The 19,722-nt window shown below is 41.0% G+C and overlaps 1 protein-coding gene across 1 annotated transcript in view; it reads left to right on the forward strand.

Moving 5' to 3' along the window:
• The window catches only part of LOC128701918 (organic cation transporter protein), a 210,168-nt gene that overhangs the window by 76,078 nt on the left and 114,368 nt on the right, over nucleotides 1-19,722 (forward strand). Inside the window, exon 6 of the mRNA XM_070099880.1 lies at nucleotides 7,013-7,181. Within this exon, the coding sequence (XP_069955981.1) occupies nucleotides 7,013-7,181 (169 nt within the window). The remainder of the gene's footprint in view (nucleotides 1-7,012; nucleotides 7,182-19,722) is intronic.

Genomic DNA, 19,722 nt, shown 5'->3' on the forward strand with positions numbered 1-19,722 from the left:
AGCGATAAAATGTATATACAGTTCACTCATTACTTACCTTAAAATATAGGGTGAGATGAGTAGTATTTATTGTAAAAAATCAAGTGTGGTATGTATGGTAGTCAGCCAAGCTACCATACCAGAGAGAAAGAATGAGTGCATGAGAGAGGACAGGCGCAGAGTTATGTAAACAAACCAGGCGAAGGTAAGCTTTGTAAACAGTGTACACGTCTGGTTTGTGTACAAGTTACATTGTGTACAGGTTGTCTCTACATTGATATGGTAGAATAAATAAAGAAGAACACTCCCATTCTCATGTAACATCATTTTGAGAAGAAATGATGCTCTGAGTGAAGGCAATGGAAGTAAGTCACTCTGACTTTTTTGGGTTATCCTAGGTTCTCTACACATATGTTGTTATGTATTTGTTATGTATCGTGTTTATTATATAATTTTGAAAAAAATATCACGGATGGATTAATGAAAATGTGTATATTAACGTAATATACAACATTTAATGATACACCGAGCTCAGACAGCGTAAACAAACTGAACAGGTTGTGGATGATCACTCGGTCAGGCGAAATAGACGGTATTAATACGTGTCCAGTTTTAGTTCATTCATGTACATTTGTAAGAGTTTGTGAAACTTTTACCTTATAATATTTTTATTATTATTATAATAATTAAATCATGAAACAAATACTCTTACACTGTGTACAAGTTAGTACAGAATTATAGCTATAAAGTGAAGGCATATGAAAGGAATATTTTTCTACAGTTATCCCTAGTAACAGGTGACGGGCTAGAGAAAACGTAATTCTTCCGACACTTCTACAAACCGTTTGGTAAACATCTCATATATATTTGTATAAATTTTTATACTGTGGGTGCATGTATCATGTTTGTGTGTTACATAATGTGTTTCTTATATAATTTTGAAAAAAATATCATAGATAGATTAAGGGAAATGTCTATATTAACGTAATATGCGACATTAATGCGCCCAAGAGATTATTATTATTATTATTATTATTATTATTATTATTATTATTGCATCAAGAGTAGAGAGACTCTTAGTGATTTTAATGTGTACCTACATGCCAGCACAGTGTGTAAGTTTATATAGGTACAGGTGTACACAAGTTTAATTATCAAGTACAATACATATAAAATATACAATAACTTTAAAACACTTAAAATTTTGGAAAGTTTCCAGACATAATAAGGAGATGTGCTCAGGGAGAATGTAAACAAACTCGGTGGGCCGCTGTGACCGTATTAGAAAGACAGGTGGGGGGAGCCGTATAGCGAGTTTTGGTCATAATTTGAAATGTCCGTATTAGCGGAACGCCGTGAAGCGAAACGCAGTAAAGCGGGGCCCTGCTGTACTTGTTTTAATGAGATTATGATGTAGGTCATTCCTCTTATTGACTAATGTGAAGGTTGTGAACCTTTGTCATATGTCACAGTCATATTATGTTATCTATATAAACCTAAAATGTTTAGTTTCAATGGATGTTCATATAATTTCATTTATTTTTGGCACTGTTACTGTGTCACCTGTAAGTTATGTTCTTGCTAAGGTTTATAATGAGGTTAGGGGTCGGATCACCCTTTTTTCTTTTTTCTTTTTGTTAATTATGTTATATGGTAATATTTGCGAGTGTATATGGTAACGTCTTTTGTGTCAGTTACAATGTGTTATAATTTTGTCAGTGTTGTTGTGTAGGACTGAGGATCCTACTGTACTCATTTTATATCTTTTTATTTTATGTTAAGCTGTAAAGTTTTTTAAATAAAATATAAAAAAAAATCATCACTGTCAGATGATTGTCAAGCGCATGGTCACTGGTTATGACACCTGGCACAGTGCATGGTCACTGGTTATGACACCTGGCACAGTGCATGGTCACTGGTTATGACACCTGGCACAGTTCCCCACCTAGTACATCACTGCATATTGCATGTCACCATCACTAGAAACATCATTCATCTCATCAGCTCGGAAGTCCTCATCATTGTCTCATTCTTCCTGCTTAGAGTTTGGCCAAAATGATGATAAATTTCAATTCCCACTTGAACTGTTGTCGGTTTGTTGCTGATTGGGAGACACCAGTGGATGGAATGTGGTCATCAGCATTTTTGTTATTAGGACTTTTCCAGTATCACTGTCACCTACATTAGCACTAAACACACAAAACTCTCCTCAGAATTAGTTTCATTAAAAAGCCAACTAGGTGGTTAGTTCTCCTTGGAGTGCGCATTTGACAATGGCGCAACATGATGAACAATTTAACAGCTTCCACCAGTTACAACAATGTCACACACACACACACACACACACACACACCACGGTCTTTTTTATACTGCACATACCCACGGTACAGACCTGTTTTTTTCTTTTGTAGGACTAACTCAGTCGATCGTGGCCATTTTGCAGGAGGTAAAATTTAGGTATAAATTTATATCATCGGCAATCTCACTATTGGTATAAATTTACGTCATTGGCAGTTTAAGGGCTGAATACAGGGAATACAAGGGAATAGTGTGAAGGAAATGAGTTTCGACTTTGAAGGGGCTTGAGCTAGAGCATGATTGCCACAGCCATTATGTTTTCAAGATTTTCCTTCCTGTGAGTATCATCTACTCTGTCAACAGTGTATCTTCAGTCTTAAGATGACTTTCTGGGAGAAAATTGGATGTTGTAAACTTTGATGAAAGACTTCTGATATAAGTATCCCAAAGACTGAGAAGATTCATCCAACTTGATATATATTTAATCACCAGAGTGAGGTACACAAATAACCCGCACATAAAAGAGAGGTGATTACGACGACGTTACGGTCCGACTTGGACCATTTACAAAGTCACACTAACCAGAAGTGGAGCAGGACGGCTATATATAGGCAGGAAGAGGTAGTGGTGGTAGTGGTAGTAGTAGTAGTAGTAGTAGTAGTAGTAGTAGTAGTAGTAGTAGTAGAAGTGGTAGTAGTGGTAGTAGTGGTAGTGGTAGTAGTGGGGAATAAGGAGGAGGAGCCAGTCAAATACAAAGAAAGGGGAGGACTGCAAGGGAGCTAGGTGCCCACCGAGGGAGAGCAAGTGCACAGAGGTGGGGGAAAGGGGAAGTGGTGAAATAAATAATGAAGGAACAGAAACACGAGACAGAAGAAAGACAACCCAGAGGAGAAAAAGGAAAACTCATAAACCTCATATTCCTCTTCGTCCTATCATATCCTCTAGAGGTTCTGTCTTTTATTCTCTTGCTTCTTCGTTGGCCAAAACCCTCACTCCATATTACAAAAAAAAGTAATTTTTAAATATGGTAAGTTTTACTCCTTTTGTAATAAAGAGTTCGGGATACATAAATACACACATTAAAATAAATTAATCTTTAATATAATATAAAAATCAACTCTCTTTGGTCTAGAGGTATTTGAACTAACATCTGATAATATATACATGTTACAATAATAAATTATAATTAGCATTTTACTAAAATAATAAATAATAATTCGTGACCCTACACAGGGTACAACTCTTGACACTACTGTGTCACTATATATATAACTATGCTAAAATAATAAATTAAGTAACATTTAAAATAATAAATTACAATCAACTGTTTCTCACGACACTTATCCGAGTTGTGACGCTCTTTCTCCACCGTGTCACTTGACACCCTTTTCTCCGTGTAATACACACACTTTCGCAACCGTGTCACACTTGACACCCTTGTCTCTGCGTCACACTACCCGCATAGCGTCTTTGGTCGAGGCCAGTCACATGACACTATTCAATGTACACTACAACCAGGCCATCTTCAGTGTCACACGACACCCTTTTCGTCTCAGTGTTCCACTACGGTCCTGTAGCATATCTCAGTGTTCCACTCCATCATACTTGCTTAAGTGTCACACTACGGACCTAGCCCAGTTCAGTGTAACACTCCAACCTTATCTTCATGTAATGTCCCACCAAACAGCATCCGATGACTCCGGCCCACAGTTGACAAGCGTAGGCGGTGAGTCCGCAGACATCACCGGTAGTCCAGTAAATACTCTCCAAAGCCGGTTGATACACCGCTAGCCGAACACCATGCTGCAAGCTCACTGAATGCGGCCGTCAAGTAACTGTGGCCAACAGACTCAGTGAGCTGCGGTGAGCGGTTCTTCTAACGCCAGTAGATGGGTACGATTAGGTGTTCAGGTACCTACTGCGTAGATGCGTACCGTAAGGTGCTCAGGTACTTAATGTTTCTAAAGCCAGTAGATGTGTACGATTAGGTGGTCAGGTACCTACTGCTTAGATGCGCACCGTGAGGCACTCAGGTACTTAATGCTTACAAGCGTACCGTAAGGTGTTCAGGTACATAATGCTCTAAGGCCGGCTCAGCAGTCCCCACAATGGGTTTGATGACGTACCCAGTGGTACTGCCGGCCGGCAGGTTAACTATTTAACCGCTAGTTTGGCAGGGGGCCGTAACACTCCCTTTCTTGGTACTTTTTCTCCTGTCCACCTCCGTCACTCTCAAGACTTCATTGAACGGGTTCGCTCTCTCCCAACCTGTAAGATGCTTAGTCTTGTCGTTGAGTCCCTCTTCACCAATGTCCCTCTTGATGATGTCCTTGATTTCCTTAGAGAGAAGGCCCATGTAGGGTTTCTACATCTCCCTATACCTACTGATGTCTTTCATGATCTTATCTGCCTCTGTGTGGACTCTAATTCCTTTTCCTTCCAAGGGAAATATTTTTCTCAAACCTTCGGTGTCGCTATGGGCTCTCCTCTCTCTCCTGTCCTTGCTAATCTTTACATGGAATACTTCGAGACTGTTCTTCTTCCTACCCTCGATGTGCAACCTTCACTCTGGCTCCGCTATGTGGATGACATCTTTGTTCTGTGGCCTCATGACTCCAGTCTATTCCAACCTTTTCTTGAAGCTCTTAAAAATCTTGCCCCTTCCATTAAGTTTAAAGCTGAATGGGAACCTAATTCCTTGCTTCCTTTCCTCGATGTCCATGTCCACCGCTCAGATACAGGTTTTTCCTTTTCCGTTTACCGAAAACCTATGCACAGTGGCATGTACATTCACTACTTTTCCTATCATGCTTCCCCTGTCAAGAAATGTGTTCTTATCTCCCTCTTTCTCCGTGCCCTCCGCATCTGTGCTCCTCAGTTTCTTCCAGCAGAAATTTCCACTCTTCATAATTCGTTTTCCCGTCTTGGCTACCCTTCCCATTTCATAGACTCTGCCTTCTCACGTGCTAAACGTAATTTCTTCTCTCCCAAACTCTCTACTCCTGGGAACTCTTCTGTCCTCTGCCTTCCCTACATTTCCGGTCTTTCTAATCTCAACAATTCTCTCCGTCCCTTAGACATCAAGCTTACTTTCCGCCAGACTAACACTCTTCTCACTAATCTCGTTCATACCTCTCCTCCATCTACAGATGTTCCTGGTGTCTACTCTATTTCTTTCTCCTCCTGTCCTCTTCAATACTTTGGAGAAACTGGTCGATCTCTTTCTGACAGACTTAGTGAGCACAAAAATAGTGTTAGGCTTGCCGACACTAACAATGCTCTGTTCTGTCACGTCAGAGATCATAGCCATCCTATTGACTGGTCTTCTGCTAAAACTGTCTTCCCTCTTCCAACTCTAACAGTCGCCGTCTAGTTGAATCCTCTCTAATACACAACTTTCCTTGTACGAATCTTAGTCCTGGCTTCATCTCTGTAGATGCCTTCCTCTCCCACTACATTGTAAAATGCTCCAAACTTCAGAACACCAGTGACTTAACCTGATTCCTCATTTTTTCTTTCTTTTTCTTCTTCTCCCTCTTCCCCTTTCCTCTTTCCTTTTTCTCCTCAGGGTTGTCTTTCTTTCTTCTGTCTCGTGTTTCTGTTCCTTCATTATTTATTTCACCACTTCCCCTTTCCCCCATCTCTGTGCACTTGCTCTCCCTCTGTGGGCACCTAGCTCCCTTGCAGTCCTCCCCCTTCTTTGTATTTGACTGGCTCCTCCTCCTTATTCCCCACTACTACCACTACCACTACTACCACTACTACTACTATTACTACTACTACTACTACTACTACCACCACTACCTCTTCCTGTCTATATATAGCCGTCCTGCTCCACTTCTGGTTAGTGTGACTTTGTAAATGGTCCAAGTCGGACCGAAACGTCGTCGTAAGCTCCTCTCTTCTATGTGCGGGTTATTTGTGTATCGTTCCAGTCACGGTATTGTGCCTTTTTTTGTTATTTAACCACAGTGAGGTTATCATGGGCCCCACTTGATCACAACTGCAATTTTTTTTACAGACGAATCACCACGATATTATAACATTATTATATTTGATATCGTGTCGGTTGAATGTAGTTTATTCACTGTTTATTAAAGAAAGAAACCATTATACAGTATTTGTATTCATATCACTTTATATTTTAAGTCACTTACTTGTTCTATGTAGATAACAGAGCAGACTGGCAAAAATGTGATATCAAATCTTTATAAATAATATTAAGTATTTCTTACACTTATAATTGAAAGTAATAAATAATTTATTTGCTAATGGGGATTTAAATGTAATCGACTACACTAGGGGTCATTAAGGCTGCAAATCGCCTGTTTACCATCATCCAAGAAATATTTTAACACTTAATGACAGAATTAAAGTAAATTCTCAGCACATGTAAACAGAAATATTCATCTTTCGATGTATATATTCACGGACTAAATCGATATAAATTTACTGAAACCTATGAGTTTCTTTTAATTAAAAAATAATTAATTGTATTATAATTGAAAAATTGTCTTTTTTTTTGGAATACTTTTGCTAGTTTGGTAATATACTTGTTTAAAACATGTAAAGGTTCACTTGGATACAGTTTACTAGATATAAACACTTCTCCATTTCGTATTACAAATTAATGCAAAAGATCACATAATCATTGGAAAATTTTTAATTGCAAATTGTTGCAAGACAGAAATGCTCATGAATACCTGTAATTATTTTTTATTCTCTTTTTTTCCAGCTCTAGAGTTTATTGGTGGTAAATGGCGCACATTTTGTGGAATAATCATTCACATAGCACTTGCACTGGGTGAAGCTATGACTGGAGTGTTGGCTATCTTCATCAGGGACTGGCGATGGCTGCACGTTGCTATCACTGCTCCTGCTTTCCTGCTTATTTCTTATATTTGGTAAAGCGCAAAAAGGCACAATGCCGTGACTGGAACAATAGACAAATTACCAGCAAAGAGGAGAGAAGAGTTTTGGACCGTTTACGAAGTCATACATTTATGTGGTCGTAAGCTCCTCTCTCCTTTGTGCAGGTTATTTGTGTATTATTCTTAGTAGTTACAGTTTGTATATGCACCATATGCTAAAGCTTTCCAGCCTGAATCTTACACACTTGATATATACTGTTTGTATATACCATGTGTAAATGCTGCAGTTACTTCCTCTTACCAGTTTGATTTATATAACTTGATATGTTCAGTTTATGTCACATAAGCAAATCAGCGAACACGTGTGGAGTATGAACAAGTGGCAAGTGAGTCTTAAATCTCACAGTTCAAGCCACTGACTGGTTCGTGAGTCTTCGGACTCACTTGTCATGGGTTCAAGTCTCAGCCATTCCATCATTTGTTTGCAATCCTGTTATAACTCTTTCGTGAGTCACAGCCTTGTTAGAAAACAGAGGCCTGTGTACACACTAAACAATGCATAAACTAATTCCTGTATGAACTATTCCCTATTAATATTTGTATTAGGGTATTATTAGGTATCTCTAAATAGGTTGTCTGATTTTTATTTACCAGCTTTACGATTTTATTTCGCTTAATACTCGTCAATGTCTCATTCAACACTTGTGTACGGTAACGAGGACCAAATTCCTGGAACAATAGGCATCTTCACGTTTTCTATGACTAAAATTGTTTAACTTATTCCAAGCATCCTGGAATGGCTTGGATAAATTCCAAAATTCCTTCATTAAAATATGGTTTCAAAATATTGAACGATGGCAGAAATGTACACTGGATGATTACAAGTGCAAAATCGTGTTTTTTTTTTCTAGTTAAATGACATTAAATAATTTTCAGCTTATCTCATTTTAACGGCTTTAATATTCAGTGATTGACGCATCTTAGACCCAGAAGAATATCTATTAAGTTATGTCTGTTTTCAGGTATGAATGTTGATGCTAGATAGCATAAAAAATGGTTTTGAATCATTGGAATCTATATAATAACTGGGGAATGACTCAACTGATCGGCTTCACACTTGCACCACTTATTCTGCCACTGCCTGACATAAGTTCCAGTTTGCTAGTTATAGTGAATAAATATAGAGACAATATTTACTCAGTAACTGACGTTTCTTCTGATCAGCTTCCAAATATTATTGACTACACGTTTTATAAGAAGGTTGAACCTTCATAAGTTTAGTCAGCGTTGGTGAAGATTTAAAATTTTATTGAAATAGTTACCAAGCTTTAAATGGCTGGAATCAGATCAATTACAGGAAATTACATATTCTGATCCACAATGTTATGTTAATTAACCAGACCAGGTGTAACACTACGTTATCCAGACCAGGTGTAACACTACGTTATCTAGACCAGGTGTAACATTATGTTAGCCAGACCAGGTGTAACATTATGTTATCCAGACAAGGTGTAACATTATGTTAGCCAGACGAGGTGAAACATTATGTTAACCAGAGCAGGTGTAGCATTATGTTAGCCAGACCAGGTGTAACATTATGTTATCCAGACCAGGTGTAACATTATGTTAGCCAGACCAGGCGTAACATTATGTTATCCAGACCAGGTCTAGCATTATGTTACCCAGACCAGGTGTAACATTATGTTAGCCAGACCACGTGTAATAATATGTTAGCCAGAGCAGATGTAACATTATGTTAACCAGATGGGGTGTAACATTATGGTAGCCAGACCTTAACATTGTGTTAGACAGACCAGGTGTAACATTATGTTAGCCAGACCAGGTGCAACAGTTCGTTACCCAGACCAGGTGTAACATTATGTTACTCAAACCAGGTGTAAAACTATGTTTGCCAGACAAGGTGTAACATTATGTTACCCAGACCAGGTGCAACAGTCTGTTACCCAGACCAGGTGTAACATTATGTTAGCCAGACCAGGTGCAACACTATGTTACCCAGACCAGGTGTAACATTTAGCCAGGCCAGGTATAACATTATGTTAGCCAGACCAGGTGTAACATTATGTTAGCCAGACCAGGTGTAACATTATGTTAGCCAGACCAGGTGTAACATTATGTTAGCCAGACCAGGTGTAACATTATGTTAGCCAGACCAGGTGCAAAATAATGTTAGCCAGACCAGGTGCAACATTATGTTAACCAGACCAATTAATTCCCCGACGGGTCCCTAATGTTGCACCTGGTCTGGCTAATAAAATGTTACATTTGGTCTAGCTAACATAATGTTAAGGTCTGGCTAACATAATGCTACACCTGGTCGGGCTAACATAATGTTACATTTGGTCTAGCTAACATAATGTTAAGGTCTGGCTAACATAATGTTACACCTGGTCTGGCTAACATAATGTTACACCTGGTCTGGCTAACACAATGTTACACCTGGTCTGGTTAACATAATGTTAAGATATGGCTAACATAATGTTGCACCTGGTCTGGCTAACGTAATGTTACACCTGGTCTGGCTAACGCAATGTTACTCCTGGTCTGGCTAACGTAATGTTACACCTGGTCTGGCTAACGTAATGTTACTCCTGGTCTGGCTAACGTAATGTTACTCCTGGTCTGGCTAACGTAATGTTACTCCTGGTCTGGCTAACGTAATGTTACTCCTGGTCTGGCTAACGTAATGTTACTCCTGGTCTGGCTAACGTAATGTTACTCCTGGTCTAGCTAACGTAATGTTACTCCTGGTCTGGCTAACGTAATGTTACTCCTGGTCTGGCTAACGTAATGTTACACCTGGTCTGGCTAACGCAATGTTACTCCTGGTCTAGCTAACGTAATGTTACACCTGGTCTGGCTAACGTAATGTTACTCCTGGTCTGGCTAGCGTTATGTTACTCCTGGTCTGGCTAACGCAATGTTACTCCTGGTCTGGCTAACATAATGTTACAACTGGTCTGGCTAACATAATGTTACACCTGGTCTGGCTAACATAATGTTACACCTGGTCTGGCTAATCTAATGTTACACCTGGTCTGGCTAACATAATGTTGCATCTGGTCTGGCTAACATATTGTTACACCTGGTCTGGCTAACATTATGTTGCACCAGATCTGGCTGACATAATGTTACAACTGGTCTGGCTAACATTATGTTACACCTGGTCTGGCTAACATAATGTTACAACTGGTCTGGCTAACATTATGTTACACCTGGTCTGGCTAACATAATGTTAAGGTTTGGCTAACATAATGTTACACCTGGTCTGGCTAACATAATATTATACCTGGTCTGGCTAACATTATGTTACACCTGGCCTGGCTAACATTACGTTGCACCTGGTCTGGCTAACATAATGTTACACCTGGTCTGGCTAACATTTGGCTACACCTGGTCTGACTAACATAATGTTGCACCTGGTCTGGCTAACATAATGTTACACCTGGTCTGGTTAACATAATGTTGCATCTGGTCTGGCTAACATATTGTTACACCTGGTCTGGCTAACATTATGTTGCACCTGGTCTGGCTGACATAATGTTACAGCTGGTCTGGCTAATATAATATTACACGTAGTCTGGCTAACATAATGTTGCACCTGGTCTGGCTAATAAAATGTTACACCTGGTCTGGCTGACATAATGTTACAGCTGGTCTGGCTAATATAATATTACACGTAGTCTGGCTAACATAATGTTACACCTGGTCTGGCTAACATAATGTTACACCTGGTCTGGCTAATAAAATGTTACACCTGGTCTGGCTAACATAATGTTTCACCTGGTCTGGCTAACATTATGTTACACCTGGTCTGGCTAACATAATATTAAGTTAGCCAAACAATGTGTAACATTATATAAGCTAGTCCATAACATTATGTTAGCCAGACCAGGTGTAACATTATGTTAGCCAGACCAGGTGTAACATTATGTTAGCCAGACCAGGTGTAACATTATGGTTGCCAGACCTTAACATTATGTTAGCCAGACCATAGTTTGCAACTCTGGTACAAATTACTGGACCCATAGGCTTCAAGGAAAAATATTTGGATTTCTGCCTGAAGCCATTTAAATGTTCCACTTCCCCTACCACCCATCTTCTCATACTTTTCTAGCAATAGGTACGTTTTATTACATAATATGGTACATAAGATTTAAGATATACACTGTTGATACAAAGGTGGCTTATAAAATACATGAGGTATGAGAGAAACATGTCTTGTACATATTGTTACGTGTTTGTCACTGATTATAAAGCGAAATTCTTATCTAGCTCCTCAGAGTTAGGGCGCGTGCCTAAAATACATCTTTCTGTACAAGAAGTGAAAGCAGTGAAGAGTTTTTACGAGGATAGTGATGCTCAAGTTAGAGTATGTAGGAAGGAGGGAGATTATTTCCCAGTAAAAGTAAGCCTTAGACAAGGATGTGTGATGTCACCCTGGTTGTTCAATATATTTATAGATGGGGTTGTAAGAGAAGTAAATGCGAGGGTCTTGGCAAGAGGCGTGGAGTTAAAAGATAAAGAATCACACATAAAGTGGGAGTTGTCACAGTTGCTCTTTGCTGGTGACACTGTGCTCTTGGGTGATTCTGAAGAGAAGTTGCAGAGATTGGTGGATGAATTTGGTAGGGTATGTAAAAGAAGAAAATTGAAAGTGAATACAGGAAAGAGTAAGGTTATGAGGATAACAAAAAGATTAGGTGATGAAAGATTGGATATCAGATTGGAGGGAGAGAGTATGGAGGAGGTGAATGTATTCAGATATTTGGGAGTGGACGTGTCAGCGGTGAAAAGGGTGAGTGGTGCACTTAGGAGTCTGTGGAGACAAAGAACTTTGTCCTTGGAAGCAAAGAGGGGAATGTATGAGAGTATAGTTTTACCAACACTCTTGTATGGGTGTGAAGCATGGGTGATGAATGTTGCAGCGAGGAGAAGGCTGGAGGCAGTGGAAATGTCATGTCTGAGGGCAATGTGTGGTGTGAATATAATGCAAAGAATTCTTAGTTTGGAAGTTAGGAGGAGGTGCGGGATTGCCAAAACTGTTGTCCAGAGGGCTGAGGAAGGGTTGTTGAGGTGGTTCGGACGTGTAGTGAGAATGGAGCGAAACAGAATGATTTCAAGAGTGTATCAGTCTGTAGTGGAAGGAAGGAGGGGTAGGGGTCGGCCTAGGAAAGGTTAGAGGGAGGGGGTAAATTAGGTTTTGTGTGCAAGGGGACGTGGACTTCCAGTGAGCATGCGTGAGCGTGTTTGATAGGAGTGAATGGAGACAAATGGTTTTTAATACATGACGTGGCTCTTCCTCACTCCTACAAGATGTTATTCCTCCTTGCCCTATACACGAAATCTCAGCTTCCCTATCTTCATCAACATTTAACAATTCCTCAAAACATTCCCTCCATCTTCCCAATACCTCTAGTTCTCCATTTAATAACTCTCCTCTCCTATTTTTAACTGACAAAACCATTTGTTCTCTAGGCTTCCTTAACTTGTTAATTTCACTCCAAAACTTTTTCTTATTTTTAACAAAATTTGTTGATAACATCTCACCTACTGTCTCATTTGCTCTCTTTTTACATTGCTTCACCACTCTCTTAACCTCTCTCTTTTTCTCCATATACTCTTCCCTCCTTGCATCACTTATGCTTTGTAAAAACTTCTCATATGCTAACTTTTTCTCCCTTACTACTCTCTTTACATCATCATTCCATCAATCGCTCTTCTTCCCTCCCGCACCCACTTTCCTGTAACCACAAACTTCTGCTGAACACTCTAACACTACAGTTTTAAACCTACCCCATACCTCTTCGACCCCATTGCCTATGCTATCATTAGCCCATCTATCCTCCAATAGTTGTTTATATCTTACCCTAACTGCCTCCTCTTTTAGTTTATAAACCTTCACCTCTCTCTTACCTGATGCTTCTATTCTCCTTGTATCCCATCTACCTTTTACTCTCAGTGTAGCTACAACTAAAAGGTGATCTGACATATCTGTGGCCCCTATATAAACATGTACATCCCGAAGTCTACTCAACAGTCTTTTATCTACCAATACATAATCCAACAAACTACTGTCATTCCTCCCTATATCACATCTTGTATACTTATCCTCTTTTTCTTAAAATATGTATTATCTATAACTAAACCCATTTCTATACAAAGTTCATCCAAAGGGCTCCCATTATCATTTACACCTGGCACCCCAAACTTACCTACCACACCCTCTCTAAAAGTTCCTCCTACTTTAGCATTCAGGTCCCATACCACAATTACTCTCTCACTTGGTTCAAAGGTTCCTGTACATTCACTTAACATCTCCCAAAATCTCTCTCTCTCCTCTACATTCCTCTCTTCTCCAGGTGCATACACGCTTATTATGACCCACTTTTCGCATCCAACCTTTACTTTAATCCACATAATCCTTGAATTTACACATTCATATTCTCTTTTCTCCTTCCATAACTGATCCTTCAACATTATTGCTACCCCTTCCTTAGCTCTAACTCTCTCATATACTCCAGATTTAATCCAATGTATTTCTCCCCACCGAAACTCCCCTACCTCCTTCAGCTTTGTTTCGCTTAGGGCCAGGACATCCAACTTCTTTTCATTCATAACATCAACAATCATCTGTTTCTTGTCATCTGCACTACATCCACGCACATTCAAGCATCCCAGTTTTATAAAGTTTTTCTCCTTCTCTTTTTTAGTAAATGTCTACAGGAGAAGGGGTTACTAGCCTATTGCTCCCGGCATTTTAGTCGCCTCATACGACATGCATGGCTTACGGAGGAAAGATTCTTTTCCACTTCCTCATGGACAATAGAAGAAATAAAGAAGAACAAGAGCTATTTAGAAAAAAGAGAAAAAACCTAGATGTATGTATATATATATGCATGTGCGTGTCTGTGAAGTGTGACCAAACTGCAAGTAGGAGAAGCAAGATATCCCTGTTATCTAGCGTGTTTATGAGACAGAAAAACACACCAGCAATCCTACCATTATGTAAAACAGTTACAGGTTTTTGTTTCAGGACGGTAGTACTTCCCTGGGTGGTTGCTGTCTACCAACCTACTACCTATAATATATAATACATATATATATATATGTCGTGCCGAATATGTAAAACTGGTCAATTAGCAAAAACTCATTTAAAATTAAGCCCTTTCTGAAATTTTCTCTTACACGTTTAAAGATATATTTTTTCATTAATGTTAATGAAAAAAATTTTAATTTTGGACCAAAAGAATCTTAGAAAACTTCCCTAACCTAATTAAAACAAGTAAAATTTATTTTAGCCTAACCCATCTAAATATATTTTAAATACGTTTACAGTAATTTAGTAGTACACAAACACAATCAAACGTATTTTTTTTTGTTAGGTTCAGAATGATTTTGGCGAAATTTTTGCATACGCAAATTTTCACTTGTCCTATATGGCAAGATGAGCGTTGCTATTTAAGCCAAGATCGCAAGTTCTGCCTATTCGGCACGACATATATATATATATATATATATATATATATATATATATATATATATATATATATATATATATATTTATATATATATATATATATATATATATATATATATATATATATATATATATATATATATATAAATGTGTACTCACCTATTTGTGCTGACCTATTTGTGGTTGCAGGGGTCGAGTCTTAGCTCCTGGCCCCGCCTCTTCACCGGTTGCTACTGGTCCCTCTCTCTCCCCGCTCCATGAGCTTTATCAAACCTCGTCTTAAAACTGTGTATGGTTCCTGCCTCCACTACTTCATTTTCTAGGCTATTCCACTGCCTTACAACTCTATGACTGAAGAAATACTTCCTAATATCTCTCTGACTCATTTGTGTCTTGAACTTCCAATTGTGGCCTCTTGTTTCTGTGTCCCCTCCCTGGAACACCCTGTCTTTGTCCACCTTGTCTATTCCACGCAGTATTTTATATGTCGTTATCATGTCTCCTTTGACCCTCCTGTCCTCCAGTGTCGTCAGGCCGATTTCCCTTAATCTTTCTTCATAGGACATTCCCCTTAGCTCTGGAACTAACCTTGTGGCAAACCTTTGTACTTTCTCTAGTTTCTTGACGTGCTTTATCAAGGGCGGGTTCCAAACAGGTGCTGCATACTCCAGTATGGGCCTGACATACACGGTGTACAGTGTCTTGAACGATTCCTTACTAAGGTATCGGAATGCTGTTCTCAGGTTTGCCAGGCGCCCATATGCTGCACCAGTTATCTGATTGATGTGTGCTTCCGGAGACATGCTCGGTGTTATACTCACCCCAAGATCTTTCTCCTTGAGTGAGGTTTGCAGTCTTTGGCCACCTAGCCTATACTCTGTCTGTGGTCTTTTGTGCCCTTCCCCTATCTTCATGACTTTGCATTTGGCAGGATTAAATTCGAGAAGCCATTTGCTGGACCAGGTGTCCAGTCTGTCCAGGTCTCTTCGAAGTCCTGCCTGGTCCTCATCAGATTTAATTCTCCTCATTAACTTCACATCATCTGCAAACAGGGACACTTCTGAGTCTAACCCTTCCATCATGTCGTTCACATATACCAAAAATAGCACTGGTCCTAGGACCGACCCCTGTGGGACCCCGCTCGTCACAGGTGCCCACTGTAATGTATCATTACGTACCATGACTCGTTGTTGCCTCCCTGTCAGGTATTCTCTGATCCATTGCAGTGCCCTTCCTGTTATATGCGCCTGATGCTCTAGCTTCTGCACTAATCTCTTGTGAGGAACTGTGTCAAAGGCCTTCTTGCAGTCCAAGAAGATGCAATCAACCCACCCCTCTCTCTCGTGTCTTACTTCTGTTATTTTATCATAAAACTCCAGAAGGTTTGTGACACAGGATTTGCCTTCCGTGAATCCGTGCTGATTGGTATTTATACTCTTGTTCCGTTCCAGGTGCTCCACCACTCTCCTCCTGATAATCTTCTCCATAATTTTGCATACTATACACGTCAGTGACACAGGTCTATAGTTTAGTGCTTCTTTTCTGTCTCCTTTTTTAAAAATGGGAACTACATTTGCCGTCTTCCATACCTCAGGTAGTTGCCCAGTTTCCAGGGACATGTTGAAGATTGTGGTAAGTGGCACGCATAACATATCTGCTCCCTCTCTAAGGACCCACGGGGAGATGTTGTCTGGTCCCATTGCCTTTGAGGTATCGATGTCCCTTAGCAGTTTCGTCACCTCCTCCTCATCTGTATGTATGTCGTCCAACACTTGTTGGTGTATTCCTTGCTGGTGTCCCCATCTGGTCTGTCCCCACAGAGTCCTTCCTGTCTCTACTGTAAATACTACCTTAAATCTCGTGTTGAGCTCCTCACATACCTCTTGATCGTTTCTTGTGAGTTCTCCACCTTCTTTCCTCAGCCTTATCACCTGGTCCTTGACTGTTGTCTTCCTCCTAATGTGGCTATACAGCAGTTTCGGGTCAGATTTGACTTTCGATGCTATGTCGTTTTCATACTGTCGCTGGGCCTCCCTCCTTATTTGTGCATACTCGTTTCTGGCTCTTCTACTAATCTCCTTGTTTTCCTGGGTCCTATGCCTCCTGTACCTTTTCCATTCTCTGTTGCACTTAGTTTTTGCCTCCCTACACTTTCGGGTAAACCAAGAACTCGTTTTGGTCTTCCTATTATTTCTGTTTCCCTTGGGAACAATCCTTTCCTCTGCCTCCTTGCACTTTGTTGCCACATATTCCATCATCTACTTTACTGATTTTCCTACCATTTCTCTGTCCCACTGAACCTCCTGCAGGAAGTTTCTCATACCTGTGTAGTCCCCCCTTTTATAGTTTGGCCTGTCCCCTTCAGTTCCTGTTACCTTCTCCAATTGTAACTCTACTATATAATCAAAACTCAGAACCACGTGATCGCTAGCTCCAAGGGGCCTCTCGTAAGTGATGTCCTCAATGTCTGAACTGCTCAGGGTGAACACAAGATCCAGTCTTGCTGGCTCATCCTCCCCTCTCTCTCTGGTTGAGTCCCTGACATGTTGATGCATGAGGTTTTCAAGTGTGTGTGTGTGTACTCACCTAGTTCTACTCACCTAGTTGAGGTTGCGGGGGTCGAGTCCGAGCTCCTGGCCCCGCCTCTTCACTGATCGCTACTAGGTCACTCTCCCTGAGCCGTGAGCTTTATCATACCTCTGCTTAAAGCTATGTATGGATCCTGCCTCCACTACATCGCTTCCCAAACTATTCCACTTACTGACTACTCTGTGGCTGAAGAAATACTTCCTAACATCCCTGTGATTCATCTGTGTCTTCAGCTTCCAACTGTGTCCCCTTGTTACTGTGTCCAATCTCTGGAACATCCTGTCTTTGTCCACCTTGTCAATTCCTCTCAGTATTTTGTATGTCGTTATCATGTCCCCCCTATCTCTCCTGTCCTCCAGTGTCGTCAGGTTGATTTCCCTTAACCTCTCCTCGTAGGACATACCTCTTAGCTCTGGGGCTAGTCTTGTTGCAAACCTTTGCACTTTCTCTAGTTTCTTCACGTGCTTGGCTAGGTGTGGGTTCCAAACTGGTGCCGCATACTCCAATATGGGCCTAACATACACGGTGTACAGGGTCCTGAATGATTCCTTATTAAGATGTCGGAATGCTGTTCTGAGGTTTGCTAGGCGCCCATATGCTGCAGCAGTTATTTGGTTGATGTGCGCTTCAGGAGATGTGCCTGGTGTTATACTCACCCCAAGATCTTTTTCCTTGAGTGAGGTTTGTAGTCTCTGACCCCCTAGACTGTACTCCGTCTTCGGCCTTCTTTGCCCTTCCCCAATCTTCATGACTTTGCACTTGGTGGGATTGAACTCCAGGAGCCAATTGCTGGACCAGGTCTGCAGCCTGTCCAGATCCCTTTGTAGTTCTTTGTAGTGTGTGTGTGTGTGTGTGTGTGTGTGTGTGTGTGTGTGTGTGTGTGTGTGTGCGTGTGTGTGTGTGTGTGTGTGTGTGTGTGTGTGTGTGTGTGTGTGTGTGTGTACTCACCTAGTTGTACTCACCTAGTTGAGGTTGCGGGGGTCGAGTCCGAGCTCCTGGCCCCGCCTCTTCACTGATCGCTACTAGGTCACTCTCCCTGAGCCGTGAGCTTTATCATACCTCTGCTTAAAGCTATGTATGGATCCTGCCTCCACTACATCGCTTCCCAAACTATTCCACTTACTGACTACTCTGTGGCTGAAGAAATACTTCCTAACATCCCTGTGATTCATCTGTGTCTTCAGCTTCCAACTGTGTCCCCTTGTTACTGTGTCCAATCTCTGGAACATCCTGTCTTTGTCCACCTTGTCAATTCCTCTCAGTATTTTGTATTTCGTTATCATGTCCCCCCTATCTCTCCTGTCCTCCAGTGTCGTCAGGTTGATTTCCCTTAACCTCTCCTCGTAGGACATACCTCTTAGCTCTGGGACTAGTCTTGTTGCAAACCTTTGCACTTTCTCTAGTTTCTTTACGTGCTTGGCTAGGTGTGGGTTCCAAACTGGTGCCGCATACTCCAATATGGGCCTAACGTATACGGTGTACAGGGTCCTGAACGATTCCTTATTAAGATGTCGGAATGCTGTTCTGAGGTTTGCTAGGCGCCCATATGCTGCAGCAGTTATTTGGTTGATGTGCGCTTCAGGAGATGTGCCTGGTGTTATACTCACCCCAAGATCTTTTTCCTTGAGTGAGGTTTGTAGTCTCTGACCCCCTAGACTGTACTCCGTCTGCGGCCTTCTTTGCCCTTCCCCAATCTTCATGACTTTGCACTTGGTGGGATTGAACTCCAGGAGCCAATTGCTGGACCAGGTCTGCAGCCTGTCCAGATCCCTTTGTAGTTCTGTATGGTCTTCGATCGAGTGTATTCTTCTCATCAACTTCACGTCATCTGCAAACAGGGACACCTCAGAGTCTATTCCTTCCGTCATGTCGTTTACAAATACCAGAAACAGCACTGGTCCTAGGACTGACCCCTGCGGGACCCCGCTGGTCACAGGTGCCCACTCTGACACCTCGCCACGTACCATGACTCGCTGCTGTCTTCCTGACAAGTATTCCCTGATCCATTGTAGTGCCTTCCCTGTTATCCCTGCTTGGTCCTCCAGTTTTTGCACCAATCTCTTGTGTGGAACTGTGTCAAACGCCTTCTTGCAGTCCAAGAAAATGCAATCCACCCACCCCTCTCTCTCTTGTCTTACTGCTGTCACCATGTCATAGAACTCCAGTAGGTTTGTGACACAGGATTTCCCGTCCCTGAAACCATGCTGGCTGCTGTTGATGAGATCATTCCTTTCTAGGTGTTCCACCACTCTTCTCCTGATAATCTTCTCCATGATTTTGCATACTATACATGTCAGTGACACTGGTCTGTAGTTTAATGCTTCATGTCTGTCTCCTTTTTTAAAGATTGGGACTACATTTGCTGTCTTCCATGCCTCAGGCAATCTCCCTGTTTCGATAGATGTATTGAATATTGTTGTTAGGGGTACACATAGCGCCTCTGCTCCCTCTCTCAATACCCATGGGGAGATGTTATCTGGCCCC

Source organism: Cherax quadricarinatus, chromosome 69 (genome assembly GCF_038502225.1).
Source record: "Cherax quadricarinatus isolate ZL_2023a chromosome 69, ASM3850222v1, whole genome shotgun sequence".
NCBI classification, from domain to species: Eukaryota; Metazoa; Arthropoda; class Malacostraca; order Decapoda; family Parastacidae; genus Cherax; species Cherax quadricarinatus.